The sequence below is a fragment of the Meriones unguiculatus genome, chromosome X (genome assembly GCF_030254825.1).
Source record: "Meriones unguiculatus strain TT.TT164.6M chromosome X, Bangor_MerUng_6.1, whole genome shotgun sequence".
In the NCBI taxonomy this organism is placed as follows: Eukaryota; Metazoa; Chordata; class Mammalia; order Rodentia; family Muridae; genus Meriones; species Meriones unguiculatus.
The window spans coordinates 98,944,360-98,959,935 of NC_083369.1; the positions used below are offsets into that span (position 1 = coordinate 98,944,360).

Below are 15,576 nucleotides of genomic sequence, written 5' to 3' on the forward strand. Positions count from 1 at the left end.
AGTCAAGTGGGCAGGCAGAAGATACCCAGAGGCCCTCTGTATGGCCTGTCTGCAGCTGGAATCACTATGATGTGCAAGTATGTGGTGGTGAAATGAGAAAGAAAGAGAAGCTGAAGAGTTTGAGCACCCTGAAGAGAAGTGGAACTGGAGAAATGTGGTAGTGAGGAACAGCCTAATATGAATAGGCTGCCCTGCCACCAGGAGGCCATAGTAATGTCCTGTCCCATGCTGCTGCTGAGGGCCTGTCTGGGTCTGTGGCCCTGCAGTAGCAGGGATATGTACCGATGTCTGTGCCCCATGGTACCACCAGAGGCCATGTGGGCATCCTCGTTCTGAGCTGCCGCCTGGGACTATGTTGATGCCCAAGGGTGGAACAGAGCTGGCTCCACACCTTGCCTGTGCAGCACAGTAGAGATGACCCTGGTGGCATGGGCACGGGTGAGTTAGTACCAAGGACATGAGAAAAGGAGAGCTGACTTTGACCCTTTCTGGCTGCTACACTGGGTGAGCTAGGCAGAGCAGTACTGGAGAGCTGGCCCTGCGGGTGTGGGTGCTAGAAACCTGGTGGGCTGACCAACTCAGTTACCTCCCAGGCCCAGATCCAGGGCTATGGGTTGGACCATCCCAGCATCTACCCCATGGATGAACTGCTGGGGCTCGCTTATGAAGAGGGGCAAGTCGTGCAGATCCAAAGCTGCAGGATCACCATGACACAGGCAACAACAGGGTATCTGAGAGGAGTCCCAGTGAGGATCCATTATTGATAGTGTAGCAGAAGCCACTCATTGCAATGAACATTTGCAGGTAAAGCTGTGTGGACAAAAAGGTATACTCTCGGACACTGTGATACACTACAGCTTCCATTGTGAGATTTTTGGTTTCTTTATTTTTTTTTTTATTTTTAAAAATTTCTTTGGGGGGTGGTTGCAAGGGCAGAGGTTGGATATGAAGGGATGAGGAGATGAGTGGGATTGGGGTGCATGACATGAAATTTACAAGGAGTTAATAAAAAGTAAAAAAAAAGAAAGAAAGAAAGAAAGAAAGAAAGAAAGAAAGAAAGAAAGAAAGAAAGAAAGAAAGAAAAGGTTTGAGTCTAGTGGAGGTGACTGAGGTACTGGTTAGTTCTGTTTATTTATTCTTTTTAAAGAAGCTCCACTTGGAGAGATGATGGCTCAGTGGTTAGGAGCATCTGCTCTTACAGAGTACCTGATTTTGATGCCTTGTACCACATGTCATCTTATACCTGTCTATAACTCCAGTTCCAGTGGATTTGAGATGCTCTCTTGGCCTCTGAGGGCACCAGGCACGCACATGGTGCACAAACATTCAGGCAGAACACTCAACATTTTTTTAATCTAATATTTTTACATTTTTCTTTTCTTTTTACTTTTTACAATTTATTTATTAATTTTATATCCTGATTGGAACCCATTCCCTCATCTTTTTCCTGGGCCTCCCTCCCTCCCACTTCCCCCACACCCTCCTCCTAGTCCACTGAAAAGGGGAGTTCTCCTCCTCTGCCATCTGACTCTAGCCTATCAAGTTTCTTGAGGACTGCCTCTTCCTCTGTGGCCTGGCAAGGGGAAAGTGATCAAAGATCAGGCAACTGAGTTCATGACAGAGGGAACCCCTGCTCCCCTTACTTGGGAACCCACATTGAGACTGAGCTTTCTATGGGCTACATCTGAGCAGGGGGTCTATGTCGTCTCCAAGCATGGTCCTTGGTTTGTGCATCAGTCTCTGCAGGGTCCTCTGAGCTCATTTTTTTTTTTTGCCTTTGTTGTTCTCCTTGTCAAGCTTCTGTCCCCTCTGGGTCTTTGTATTCTCCCCTTCTTCCATAAGACTCTCTGCGCTCTATCCAAAGTTTGACTGTAAGTCTCCACATCTGTTCAAACCTCATTGTCTTTGGAATGAACTTGGCACTTGAGAATTTTAGGTATCTGGCTCAATCCATATTTTCTCTCTACTCACCCCAATTCAAGTGCAAATTTTCTTTATTCATAAAAGGTTCCTTTTCTAATGACTACTACTATATACTTCTTTAATTTTATTTTGATTTTGCAAACATGGTGTGTGTGTATGCACACATGCGTGCACATGAGTGCAATTGCCCAGGTAGATAATTTGATACAGTGAGTTGCTTATTCTGTTTCCACAAAATGGGAGGGCTGGAAATGTCATGTCTCCCTGTTTTCTCAGAGAACACAATATCAGGACCAGATACACACGAAAATCAAACTTTATTTAGCATGTTTCAGAGGAATATACCAAGGACAGACTAACAGCACCTATTTAAGAAACACAAAACTTATTTAGTAATAGTTAAACCACAAATGTTAATCTCTCTGCATTCCCTAAGCAGGAGTCTGTTATTCCTGTCCGGCAATAAAAGCGTCATAACCAATTTAAAATGCATTCTATTAAAGCCAGCCAATATATGAAACCTTGACTTTGGGCAGAGTTTCTGAGACTACTGCTCCATGTAATGGTATCAATTCATAAATTTATTTGGAGTGTGAGGGGATTTCTCTTGCTGAAAGGTGGACGATAAATTCCAACCCATTTGTGCACCTGAAGGTAAGTTGTGCCAATGGGAACTTGGCCCCAGGACTGTAGTTTTGAAAATCCTTTGAAAAGGCACTTTTAAATTACAAACCTTTTTTAAGGAAACTTTTAAATTTAAAATGGAAAGTATTAAAGAGAACTGTTTTATTGACTGAGTGCACTTTTCCTATTGTTCTCAGTCTCAAAATAGCACATGAAATTTGGTATTAAAGGTAGTTTTAGAAATGATTTAATGAGAATATATATAAATATATATCCTCTTGTAATACTTTGTTCTCAAAATATAATAAAATAATCTGAGTTCTTTTTTAAATATATTTCTAACTCTTCAAACACCTGAGCTACAACCCCTGTTCCCCACCCTCCCTTCACCCCAAAGTCTCACTGTCTCTTTATCAATAATACATCTTGTCTGAGACAGCCAAAGAGAAAAAAACAAAAAACAAAAGCAGAGCAGCCTTTTTCTGCATTTTGGCACTTCTTTAGGTGGGCAGGGATCATCACAATATGGATCATATAAACACAAGTCCAATAACCTCCCAGTCCAGTACTGGCTCTTGTTTAGGTCTTGAAATTGCAGTACACTTTACATCCTGCTTTCAGGACTCCAATAGCCTGTCCTAGTCTTCTTGCTCGTTTATGGGGGAAAGACTGTCTTCTTTGATTTTATGTCCTATCCTCTGAAGAAAACAGGCATACCAGTACCAGGTGTGTTGCGAAGAACTGCCACCGACAGCTTCAAACAAGACAATAATTTAGTCCACATCGATTACCAGTTGTACCAGAATAAGTTCTTGCTTGTCACGTACCCGGGACTTCAAGAATGAAAGGCACCTCTTCCTGCCATACCATCTTGGAACCATCTTACATATCCTATAGTATATACTTTTAAAGGTAAATAAATGTACTATGTTCTACTTCAAAAATTGACCAAATTGTAGGTCATATGTAGAATACTGCATGCATTTTGTTAAGTAACTTTCCATGTACACATCACTCACTTTTTACTGATAATACTAGCAATGAACACACACAAGCTAATATCTAGCACCGTAACTCCAAGAACACATTTTATATACAGTTAGCTTACGTTTAGAAGAAATACTACAAGAGAACACAGCACTAACACAAGACAAAAGTACGAAATTTTCAACAAAGTTGTTGCAGATGAAGAGGGTGAAATTCACTCAAGGTTGAAGCACCAAACTAAAAATAATCTTGCTTTTGTTTCTTTTAGAGCAAAGGAAATACAGCAATTAATCTTTATACAGCAAACCCCTTAAGTGTACACATTGCTGTGGTTTCCCCTTAGTGTGTACACTCTTGAGATATAGAGGCTTTGGGAGGCAATGATGGAAACCTGACTTCTATTGGCAACTTTCAGGTTCCCTTAGGATTCTTAACTTACCTAAGAAAAAGCAATGAGCTTGCTAGTGATATGGCAGTGGCCAAGTTCAGTGTATCTGAGTTTTCCTGTATCTTCCTCTAGCCAGTTTTGTTGTTCGTAGCCTAAGTATGCTAATATGCCTGTTAAACATTTGCTGTAGAGGAAGATATCATATGTAATTGGAAAGGTGTCTGTTCTTCAAAGCTATTAGGCTATAATCTACTGTTTCCAGCTCATGCTTCTGCCTCCTCAGATGGCTAAGCTTGGGAGTGGTATGGGGATTTTAGAGGCTTAGGTAATAAGACAAAATGGAGGCATAGTTAAGTAAAGAGAGTGTTAAAGTCCTGACTGACCAGATTTCTTATCTTGGCATTTATCTTGCAGCCAATTGTTCCTTTAATCCTTTTTTTTTTTTTTTTTCTGGAAGGAAAAGACATTTTGTTTAGAAAAACTTCTAACAGCATGGGGTTTATCTTAAAGAGGAAGACAACTGAAAAGATATGATTTTGAAGTAGATACCTCACCATTTCTAAATCAGATTGGAGTTGCACAAGTGACACAAAATACCTTTACTTTCTGACCATGCCTGTGATCTTTCCTTGTTTAATCCATGGCCATAATTCAGTGGATTTTGTTTTTACTGAACATTTGTAATGGTCTTGATAAAATAATATATCCTTTAAAAACATTTTGGGAAAATGATTGGCTATGATGATCTGGGAAGGTAATGATGACTTTTGTGTGTGATCTCATATTTTCAAATGGCAAAACATTGTGTATAGTAAAACCTCATTAAGTTGATAGTTCTTTATTCAAAACAGCCCAAAACGTGAAGCAGTTGCCACCTCCATGCTAACCAGAAGCCCTATCATTCATTAAAGGAAAATGTCATCAAGACAGAATGCCTTTAATTCAAAGGTTGTCCTTTCCACCCTGTTTTCAAAAGGTCTTCACCTTTGAAGAATCCTGTTTGCCAAAAGAATGGACAGTGAATAAAACAGTAAAAGTTAAATGATTCTAGGAGCAGGTGAATCGCAGCACCCTGGAAGATGTGGGTGTTGTCAAATGGACTTACCACACTCATACAGATTCTGGTTCCATTTAGATTTTGGATTTTGGCAAACAATTTTCTTTGTCACACTTTGAAGGGGTTGAGCTTCAAAAATAAAACAAGAAGTTCAGTTTCAATAAAATATTGAAAACACATTCGAAATACCCTTTTCTATGTAAGGATGTAAGCATTTCTACTAACAGAACAGGCACTTCCATCTCTGAACTCCTCTGTTACAAACCAGGAAAAAAAACGAAGCAAGAAAATTGATCAAATAAGCCAATTCATCCAGGTGTCTTCTCCCCCCCCCCCCCCACCCCGCCAGGTGTCTTTTAGGGATCAGCCAATATAAGTTTATCAATAAATCAGTAGTCAAAAACTAAAATTTGACTACTAATTTACTATAAAAATTTTGGAAAAATAAATGGTAGAGTGAGGATTTAGTGTAGATTCCATGCCTTGTCTGAGGCTATCAAAAGTTCTAAATGAGTTGACATTGGTAAACTTCTTATGGACATACTGATCTGACAGGTCAGTTCAATACTATCTGCTTCTATTAACTCCCCTGAATTCTGAATAAGGTAATCTTACAGCTCCATGATTCACAGCCATTTACCTCTCCCCCTTGAAAAGTTCATGCTGGAATCTGGGAGGAGGAAGAGATAAAGTATAAATGAAGGGCATTTTTAAGTGAAAAATTAAATTCTAATAAAGACAAGACAACACTAGAATATTAAACTCTGAATATGACACACTGTCACATACAACCTTCTGTTTAATCATCTTAATGAAATATTCCTCCACCTTCCCTCCATTCATATTAACAGTAAGTATCTCCTTTCAATACCTAATTTACTTACCGGTTTTTGGTTGGATGTTATTTTGCCTTTAAATATGTCCTTTGCTTTCTAAAATATGTTAGTTTTTTTCTTGTCCAAAGTGATTTTAGAGTTTGATAGTTTAAAACTTTATTTGGGTAATTGCCCTGGGAATAATTTACATATCACAAGTGGTATGTTTCAATAGTAATCAATAAGATATATTTGATTTAGATACTTTGATCTTCAGATTCTTTGGAATAGTTCAAATATTACCTAGGTATTAAGGTATTTAAAATAAAAAACCCTGAAAATACCGTTTAACCAAAAAGTCTGTTTGAAATAAAAGAAATTAAAACACAAATGGCTGGCAGAGGTCTAGAGAATTGTTATGAGCATTTCAACTCAGTCACAGAAAGAAAATAGTAAAATAATAGCCTGATTTCTTTCCTACTGTTACTAAAATAGGAGACAAAAGATATTTGTGTTAATCAACAATCTTCCATTTGCACAGAGGTCAGTCCCAGCCCAAGTAGAAACCCAGGGTAGGGGAGCGTGGAGAAAGAGAGGAGAGAGAGAAATAAAAAGAAACACAATTGTTTAGGTCCATGGAAACATCTTGTTTCTCCATTTCTTCCTTTGAATTAGACCCTCATTCTCCGTATGCCCTTTTCTGGAGATTTCTTTATATTCTAAGTACATAATCCCCCTTTGTTGTAGTTTGCACTATAGTCTTCGCACCATACTGTGGGGTTCTTCAGTACAGAAATCAGCTCATGTGATGATCAGTCCAACTAGCTCTGCTTTTTGGACTTCATAAATAATTTGCTCAATTGCTTTTCTTTCAGTTCAGCATGATATGTAGCCCCCACAGCCCAAAAGTTCCTGACCTGAATGCCCGATAGTCCTTATGTCCATAGGCATCACTTTCCCTTTTACTCAGAGCCAAAGCTGCCATGTTGTAGCTCTGGGGAGGCAGGCAGAATACCAAGAACAGTTCCAAACCATATAGCCCTTGTTTTAGGGAACTCAGAGCCTAATATATATATACATATATATATATAGGTGGAGCTCCTAATGTCCATGCTTTGACGGGCTTACACCTTTCAGGAAAGATCCAAGTCCTTACTTCTTCCTAATTTATCTGCCATGTGGTAGAAAAGGATGCTTGTGCAACACGTTTGCCTGAAATGCTAAAGGTTGGCACTAATGAGACTGTGGGTGGGTGCACTGAAAAGAAAGCTGCTCTTGTTTTCTGTTTGTTTCTTCTTTTGTATGTATACAGTTAAACCATTTGCCTTACAGCTAACTTTAAGGTGAAGTAGCTGAATCACGGGAGGGGACAACCTTGCCTTCCATACCTCCCTCTGTGCCAGCTTCAGTTTCGTGCAGGTCAGGGTGGCTGTGTTCTACCGGGGGATTTTTCTTACAGCTAAACTTCTTCAGTACCTCATGGATTTCCTTCTTGATGGTCTTGTGCATGTAACCATAGACATAAGGGTGGATGCAGCACTGCAGGAAAAAAAGCCAGATTATTATGGTGATCACCCACTGGGGTACCTGGGTTTGGACATCCACCCACACAGCCAGCACTGCCAGGAAGCAGTAGGGCCCCAGAGACAGCACGTAGGAGAAAATGATGATGAAGATCACTTTTGCAGCTTTGCACTCGTAGCACCGGGGCAACGGTGGGTTGCTGTTTCTGTTTGGGTGACTCGGTGGAAGGCTCTCAGGCATATTCATTGCCTCGACATCATCCTCACTGAAATGGATGTCATCCATACCAAACTCTATGTCGTCTTCACCCAAATCAATGTTGCACTGATTGACCTCTGTGCGGCCGGTATCTACCTTTGGGCTGCTTTCCTGAATTTCACTGCCGTCTTCACTGCTCTTGGCCTCCATGATCCCTGTACTGAGATCCAGGCTTCTCTCTCTGGCTTTCATGCTGCTGTCCTCGGCTTCCATAGGACTGTCTTCCACCTTGGTACTGCTTTCCTTAGTCTTGCCCGGAGCTTCATCTTGGTACTGGAACTCATTCTCATCCTGGCACTCATCCCTCTTCTTTGCTCCCTGTTCATTCTCATTCTTCACAGAGTCTTTGCCTCTCACCTCCAAGTTGTAGCTCTTGACATTGTACAGGAGAGCGTGCTGCCGCCGGGCTGCCCCAAACACCACAGAATAACAGGCAATCATAACCACCAGTGGAATACCGATGAAGGACACCACACTGACAATGGTATAGCTGGGGCTGGATCCCCAGATCATGGAACAGAGGGCATTACGCTCATCAAAAGTAGCCTGGCTCCATCCATAGAGAGGAGGTGTGCTCTGCAGGATGGCCATAATCCAGGTGCCATAGAGGAGCATATAACCACGTCGGTAGGTCATCTTGGATGGGTAGGTAAGAGGATAGATGATGGACAGGTAGCGATCTATTGACACCACCACAATGGTATTGACACTAGCAAAGGCAAATAAGTGGGTGAGGCTAACCAAGGCAGTGCAGAAGTGGCTATTGAGAGGCCAGAAGACAGGAATGGAGGTGGCTATCACCCAGGGGGCCACAAGAGTGATCTGCAGCAGGTCAGTGACAAGGAGGTTAAATATGAACCGGTTGGTCACCTGCAGCAACTGTGGCTTACGGTGCAATACATAACCCAGCACTATGTTACCCACAAAGGATATGCTGAGGAAGACAAACAGCACAATGGAGCGGATGATGCCGTGAGCTAGACTGATAGGCATCTTGGAGAAAGGCATGCACGGTTGGCTGCTGTTGTTGTCTTCTCGAGTATTGTTGGTGCAGGTGGATATCATGACGTTGACAGGCAAGCAGGAGACAAGGTGCAGCTCAGTGTCTGCACCAGTGGGCTACGAGACTGCCCACTATCTATACTGAGGATGAGAGAAACATGTGGGCAGGGTTAGTGCCTTGCAGAGGTAAGCTTCTGAACCCAGTAGCATCGCTGTAGGACCCCTCCCTTAGACCCCTGAGCAATTTTAGCCCAATCAGAGCAGTTACTCTGGCTCCTTTTCTAACTCTTGGGGTCTCACTGCTGGTATACATTGCATTCTTTTTCTTGCTTGTCTTTCCTGTTCGTGCAATGGGGACTCCCTTTGCGTGTCCCTTCTATGTCCCTTGGAGTTTTGTCCTATCTCGCTGACCCAATGCACCTGCACTCTGTACCTGCCTGCATAAGAGTCATCTCCAATGTTTTACTTTTCATCTGGACAGAGTGTGTGCCCCTATTTCCACAGATGCTGTCTCATCCTTCACTCTGCAGTCTGTTTTTCAATTCCCCACCAGCATGTACATAGTCTGTCTATATCTGGTTACGACTGTACTGTCTGATAACCCCCCTCCCCCCTCCCCCCTCCCCCTCTGTCCCCCTGCTCTCTCTCTCTCTCTCTCTCTCTCTCTCTCTCTCTCTCTCTCTCTCTCCTCTGCCTCTCAGTCTCTGTATTTTTTTCCCTAAGAAATTTACTCTATAGAGGTATATGCTCCTCTTCTCCTTGGGTCTTTCTTGTCTCTCAGTGGATCCCTCTGACCATCCCTCTGGGCTCCTAACACACACCTGTTCAGTGTCTCAGGCTGGGTCTGCCTTTCTCCATTTCCATATCTCTCTAGCTCTCTTGTCTTTGTCTCTCTCATATTTATTACGTGTCAAGTCTTACGCTAGTACCTGTGTGTCCACTCTTTCTCTGCATTTTCCTGTAGCTCTTCCTGTCTTCCTTTACTGGTTTTCTCAGTACCTAAGTTCTGTGTCTTGTCTCACCTTTCCCTCCTTTCTCTTGGTCTCTAACATTCTGGTTCTCCATTTCTTAAGTGACGTCTCTAGGTATGTACTAGTTCATCTCTGCCTCATCTCTGCTGCTCTTTCTCCCATCCTAGTACCATTGTGAGACTCTTTCTCTGACTTCTTTTAATGTACATACATCACTGTCTCTCAGTATCCTTCTGAGAGGCCCCCGCCTCTCAGAAAACATCTTATTTTCCCTCTAGCTGGATCTTTATCTCCCTGTACCTTTCTCTGACGACTTTATCTTGCCATGGAAACCAGTTGCTGCCTTGACGGCAAGGGCTTTAGTAGATAAAACGCATAGTTGATCAATAGCACAGTGGCAGCTGGAACATGCAAGGTGGATTCCTATTACACTGCCCCGAGTCCAAAATTCACCATCCTCCCTATATTCTTCAGTTGGCTATCAGTCTGTAAGGCGATGGAGGGGTGGGGGTGAGGGGAGCGAGCTGAGAAGAGTGAAGAATAGGGAAGGGGATTGGGGTGCACAAGGATGGGGTCTGAGAGGGGCAGCACAAGCTACCTGGAGAGGTAGAGCGACAGAAGGGAAATGAGAGACATAGAGGAGATGTTTAGAAAGAGAACCAAGAAAGAACAAATTGGATCCTAAGAGTGAGAAAGAGAGAGAGAGAGAGAGAGAGAGAGAGAGAGAGAGAGAGAGAGAGAGAGAGAGGAGGGAGGGAGAGAGGGAGAGACAGAGATAGAGAAGCTACAGGGAATAAGAAAAGAGGTTGAGAAGCAGAGAACTCAGGAAAGGAGACAAGAAAATTAGGGAGGGGAAAAGGACATGGGAAAGTGCCCAGGATAAGCAAGAGTGACTAGAGACCCCTAGCAGACCCCACGCCTGACACCTTAGTAGCCTTCTAGCTTTGGCAAAGGGGTGTCCTGGAGCTTGGGGAGAAGGAACCCATTGGGATCAGGGACTCAAGGCGACCAAAGCCGAGCCCCGCAGTTTACCTGTTGCTGCTGGAAGTGTCGCGCCACAGTAGCTGAGGACCAAGCCCTCAGGGCTCGTGATCCTCTGGCCACCCTCCGGGCCAGAGGAGGCTTCGCGCTCCCACCGGATGGAAGGAGCAGCTGGAGCGGCAGAAGCGGGGCACAGAGCTTGTGCCCGCACTTCCAGCCAGCGCGCTGCGCCGCAAGCTCTGAGCTGTGGCGGGGGCGCGCGGCTTCTTTAGGCAGCGCGGTGCCCTCACCTTGCGGAGCCCCCCCGCCACTCTTCTGTCCCCGCCCGCGCTGGTGACGCACGAGGCCCGAACCCAGAGGAGCTAGGCTGGTGGCAGCAGCGGCGGGGGGGGGAAGTGGGGGGAAGAAGGAAGGAGGGAGTATGACTCGCATTGGACACACACAGGATTTTTCACCCTGCACTGCATCCAAACGCGGGCACACTGATGCTCACAGACTGGAGTTGTCAACAGGGTGAATTTTCATGCAAATCCTAGCTCCTAGTCTTTAGCCCCTAGCCCTTAGTCCCTAGCCCCTAGCCCTTGAATTTGGAGCAGGGTCAATGCCACTGACATTCACAGTCCTTATAAAGAGAGGGTGGGAGGCTCTGGCCTTGATCTCTTAAGACCTCTCTCGAAATAAGATCTGTCCTTGGTTCCTACAGTGGAATCATGACTTCGATGTCAATAATTTTTTTCACTAGCTCCCAGGACCATTTCATCTTAGACAAGTTGGGTAATTACTAATCCACACTATTTGAAATCTGCCCCTTCTCTTCCCCTCTTCCTCTTTTTCCTCCCTCTTTGCCTACTTCCCTTCTCCCTTCCTTCTTCTCTCCATTCCTCTTCCCTCCATCCTTCCCCTCTCTCCTTTTTTCTCTCCCCTTGCACCTCTACCATCTTCCTCTCTTTTCATACAGGACACAGCAGAACTGAAGGTTACCCCAGCTTTGGGAGATAAGTACTGCTATTTCATTTCCTAATGACAGAAGCGGAAGCGAAGATAAATTACTCCATTTGCCCAAGTTCAAGTAAATATTGCATCTATTTGATTAACCAACACAGTCTGCTCTTCTGAAAATATGTTCAGCAGATACGTATATTAGGCCAGAGGAGGCACCCTCCTTAATAATCTCTACCTCCTGAGCATAGGGGAACCTTTGGGAAAGTGTGTTGATAGATCAGTGATTCTTTTCACTTGGCTGCTTCCAAGGAAAGAACCACTTTGTAGGCAGAAGAGACATATGCTCTGTTATATGGAAGTGCATGGTCAAAGATAAGGCTGCATACAAGGTTGGGAAATACAGAAAGGCTATGTGGTATAGTATTTTACAGACAGCCTGAGAGATCTGGAAGGCAAATCTGAGATCTATTTTATTATGAGCAATTTAAAGTATACATAAACATAGTGAAAATAATTAAATAAGCCATTATGTGCTTATTACTCAACCTGAATACTGACTGACACATGTTAAACCATTTTGTTCATTGATTATTTTTTTTTTAAGGAAAACAATGTGATGAAGATTCTGCTTTTCCATGCTCTTCCAGAATCAGTGTTTGGGTGGGGGCAGATGGAATATTGGATGGAGAAAGGACAGAAGTGATGCTCCATAAGAAAACACAAGAAGGACTTAACAGGCCACACAGAAGGGCTCAGCAGAATCTGTAGGATAGGGAAAATTAGCACTGTAGGGAAACAAAGGCCAGGAGGTGTTAGGAAAGCTACAGGATGATCCCAGGTTTCTGACAGAGTTGATAGGCTGGACAAAGACATCCTCTCCTCTTCCTTCATTTGCCTCTGGGACACGGAGATGAGGCTGGTGCATAATTATGTCCCAGGATTCTCTTTGGGTTTGAAGTCCTGCTTTTGCTCTTAGATCATTTGTCTTTTTTTTTTCTAGCCCTGATTTTATCTTCCCAAGGTTGAATGGAAAAAAAAAACACAAAACACAACAACAACAACAACAAAACTGGTCATTATTTCTGGAGACAGTTTCCATGATAATCACTCACTATTATTTATTCCCAGCCTCACACTGGCCATGGTGCAGAATCCTGCATGGCATGCACTGTCAAGCATCAGTTGGTTCAGACTCAATTATTTTACAATTGCTTGGGAAGCAGTCGAGCTGCTTGCTCCAAATGGCCAGAGACAAAGTCTATTCTTTCCTGACCTCTATTCCTTTTTACTGGGATTCTCCAGAGTGCCCTAGACTGCCTGAAACCAGCAGGAGACAAGAGAGCTAACCTCTGCATACATGTCAAATGTTGATAATTTTTCAAGATTAGCTCTATATTCATGGGTAAAGTGAGAGTTGATTGGGATGGTACTTGAGTGTGTGTGTGTTTGTGTATGTGTGTGTGTGTTGTAGGAGAAGTCTGGGTGGGGTAAGGCCTTGCAATGCATCACATACTAGCAAAACCAAGACAAAGCTGGAGAGAAATCCACGCCGCTTACCTTTATGGGGAGATGTAAGCCAGTGCTCCATTCTCAGATGACTCTTTCCACTTCACACTTGAGCAGACTTGACGTCCTTGAATTTCTTTTTTTAAAATAATTTTTATATTAATTACAGGTTATTTAATTAGCAGCTGAAGCCTGCTCCCTCATTCCCTTCCAATCTCACCTTCCCTCTCTCAACTCCTCCCTGCCCCTTTCCAAGTCCACTGATAGGGGAGGACCTCCTCCCCTTTCATCTGACCCTAGTTTATCAGGTATCTTCAGGACTGGCTGCAAAGTCCTCTTCTGTGGCCTATCAAGGCTGCTTCTAATTTGGGGAGGGGGAGAGGTCAAAGAGCCAGCCATTGAGTTCATGTAGCTCAGTACCCAAGTGGGTTCCCTAGTAAAAGGAACAAGGCGTCCTTGAATTTCAAAAACTCTCTACAGCATGAGGCGCTGGAAGTGTACTGAGGAAAGTTGATTTGACTTTAAGTCCTGGCAGTTTTGATTTAAATGACTTTAAGAACCCCACAACTAGCAAAGTTCCTCAGATTATAATGGGAGGATTTTAAAAGAAAATAGGAGTTTGGGATGATGACTCCAAAAGTCATAGAGCCCATTTTTTTCTGCCTTTACACTTCAATAGTAACAAAGATGACACTGAGATGGTGCTATTTATAGACTTAGAGCAGATGGTAAAATCTTATTAATAAGAAAGCCCTCGGTCCTAACTACAGTGACAAGTTGTAACATTGGTTACATGACAGCCTCCAATTTGTCAGATTAGGAGCTCCAACTCATGGACTAACAACCAAAAGAAGGAAGTTGAAAGGCTGTGGTGACCTAGCCAGGTACTGGTTTTTATCATCGGTAATAATGATGATGGTGATTATATTGATGATAATAATAATGACAAGAATACTTACCCAGAAGTCTCTGAATGCCTACCATGTACCAGGCACTATGCTTACTTTATTGTATTTAATCATTGAAGAAATTCTACTGTTAGGGAATAGTACTGTAGTTTTAGAGCCCGCAATATTTTTTATACCATTAAGGAAAAAAAAAAAAAAGAGGTTGAAGAGATTACTCAGTGATTATGATAATTGACTGCTCTTCCAGAGGACCTGAGTTTGATTCCCAGCACCGATATAACAACTTATAACCTTCTGTAACTCCAGTTCCAAGAGCATATGATGCCTTCTTCTGACCTCTTATGAGTGCTGCTTACACATGGTGCACAAATATGCATGCAGGCAAAATACTATACACATAAAATAAATCTCAAAAAAGAAAGAAAAAAGCTGCAAAATTGTTCATTGTTTGAAAAGTGCTAAAATATGATATGAATAATTATAATGATAACTTACTACAATGCCAACACTGCTCTGACAGAATGATCAAGTCACTTAGCCAAAGTAATACAGTAAGTGTTGAAGTTAATTGTTAAAACCTGTTCTAATTGTTAAAACCTGTTCTAGGCTGCTTTAAGAAAGATTAATGATATCAGGGTTTATGAAGACTTACCCAAGACAATGTTTTTGAAATGTTGAAAAGGTGAAAGGGGCTAGGGATCACTGGCCTTGTGGGAGTACACATGCAGTTACCAAGAAGTTGACTTACTGTAGAGAACCAATCCAAATTCTAAATCACCTGCCTTCCTACTTAGGAAGCTCACAATAAATCAATGGAGGAAATACATAGTTTTGTCCTGGAGTGACTGCCATGAAAGTATTTTAATTTTTCAATGCTTTGGGTTATTCTGGTAGTATTTACCTTCCCCCAACCCCTAGGAGTTGTCTGCAAAACTCAATCAAAATGAAATAACATCTAGGTGGGAGCTAATAATTGCCTGTTCTGTAGCCTGGAGAAGCATGAAGTTTGGATTTCAAAGCTATACTCTATCAAAATAAATGGGGTTGTAAGAGAAAATGAGCAGAAAATAAAGAGCATAAGGCTTGATTTCTGTCTTATTTCTGTGGCCAGCTTGCAATATGACTTTGGAAAGACATCGTCTTCCTTGCTCTCTGTTCTATAATCCATCACATTAAACATAAGGGGAGATGAGTGAGGATGAGGATCTCAAGTCATCTTTAAGAATCCTATCCATTTATGACTCATACTTCTCACTTTTTATCTGGTATTACTAGGAATCCAAAACCTAGTCTAACCCAAATAATTTTTTAAATGGAGAGATATACTCTGCTCCTAGCCATGGAAGAGTAACAGAAGCTGGATTTAGCTCTTTACCTCAAGCAATTTTTCAAATGTTCATATCACATAAAATAATGGTTGTCAGACATTTGGAAAACATTCTTTACAGGACAGTATTCCTTAAAGGGAGGGTGAGTTCTCCAGCTGTTTTAGTGTGTGACCTAGAGAGAATTCTCATGAAGCCAAGGATGAACCTACACATTCCTAAGTTCAAGAGGCATTTAAAAACTCAGGAGGTAAGGGTGGCCTCAAAAGAAAGTTCTGAAGATATATCTGTAATAAGTTCCTCACAGGCCTTTGTCTGCATATTGATGACAATCACACGAAGAAACTGTGCAAGTTTGCAGGAAG

The 15,576-nt window shown here is 42.5% G+C and overlaps 1 protein-coding gene across 1 annotated transcript; it reads right to left on the bottom strand.

Annotated features, from left to right (window-relative positions):
• Nucleotides 1-2,228: 2,228 nt before the first annotated feature.
• On the bottom strand, nt 2,229-10,844 carry Gpr101 (G protein-coupled receptor 101). The gene is made up of 2 exons (XM_060374422.1): nt 10,582-10,844; nt 2,229-8,719 (listed from the first exon to the last, which is right to left on the bottom strand). The coding sequence occupies exon 2, from the start codon at nt 8,639-8,641 to the stop codon at nt 7,133-7,135; it is 1,509 nt and encodes a 502-aa protein (XP_060230405.1). The 5' UTR covers nt 8,642-8,719; nt 10,582-10,844; the 3' UTR covers nt 2,229-7,132.
• Nucleotides 10,845-15,576: the final 4,732 nt, after the last annotated feature.

Excerpts from the sequence above, each read along its gene's own strand:
- Gpr101 (XM_060374422.1), bottom strand. The coding sequence starts at position 8,641 with ATGATATCCACCTGCACCAACAATACTCGAGAAGACAACAACAGCAGC.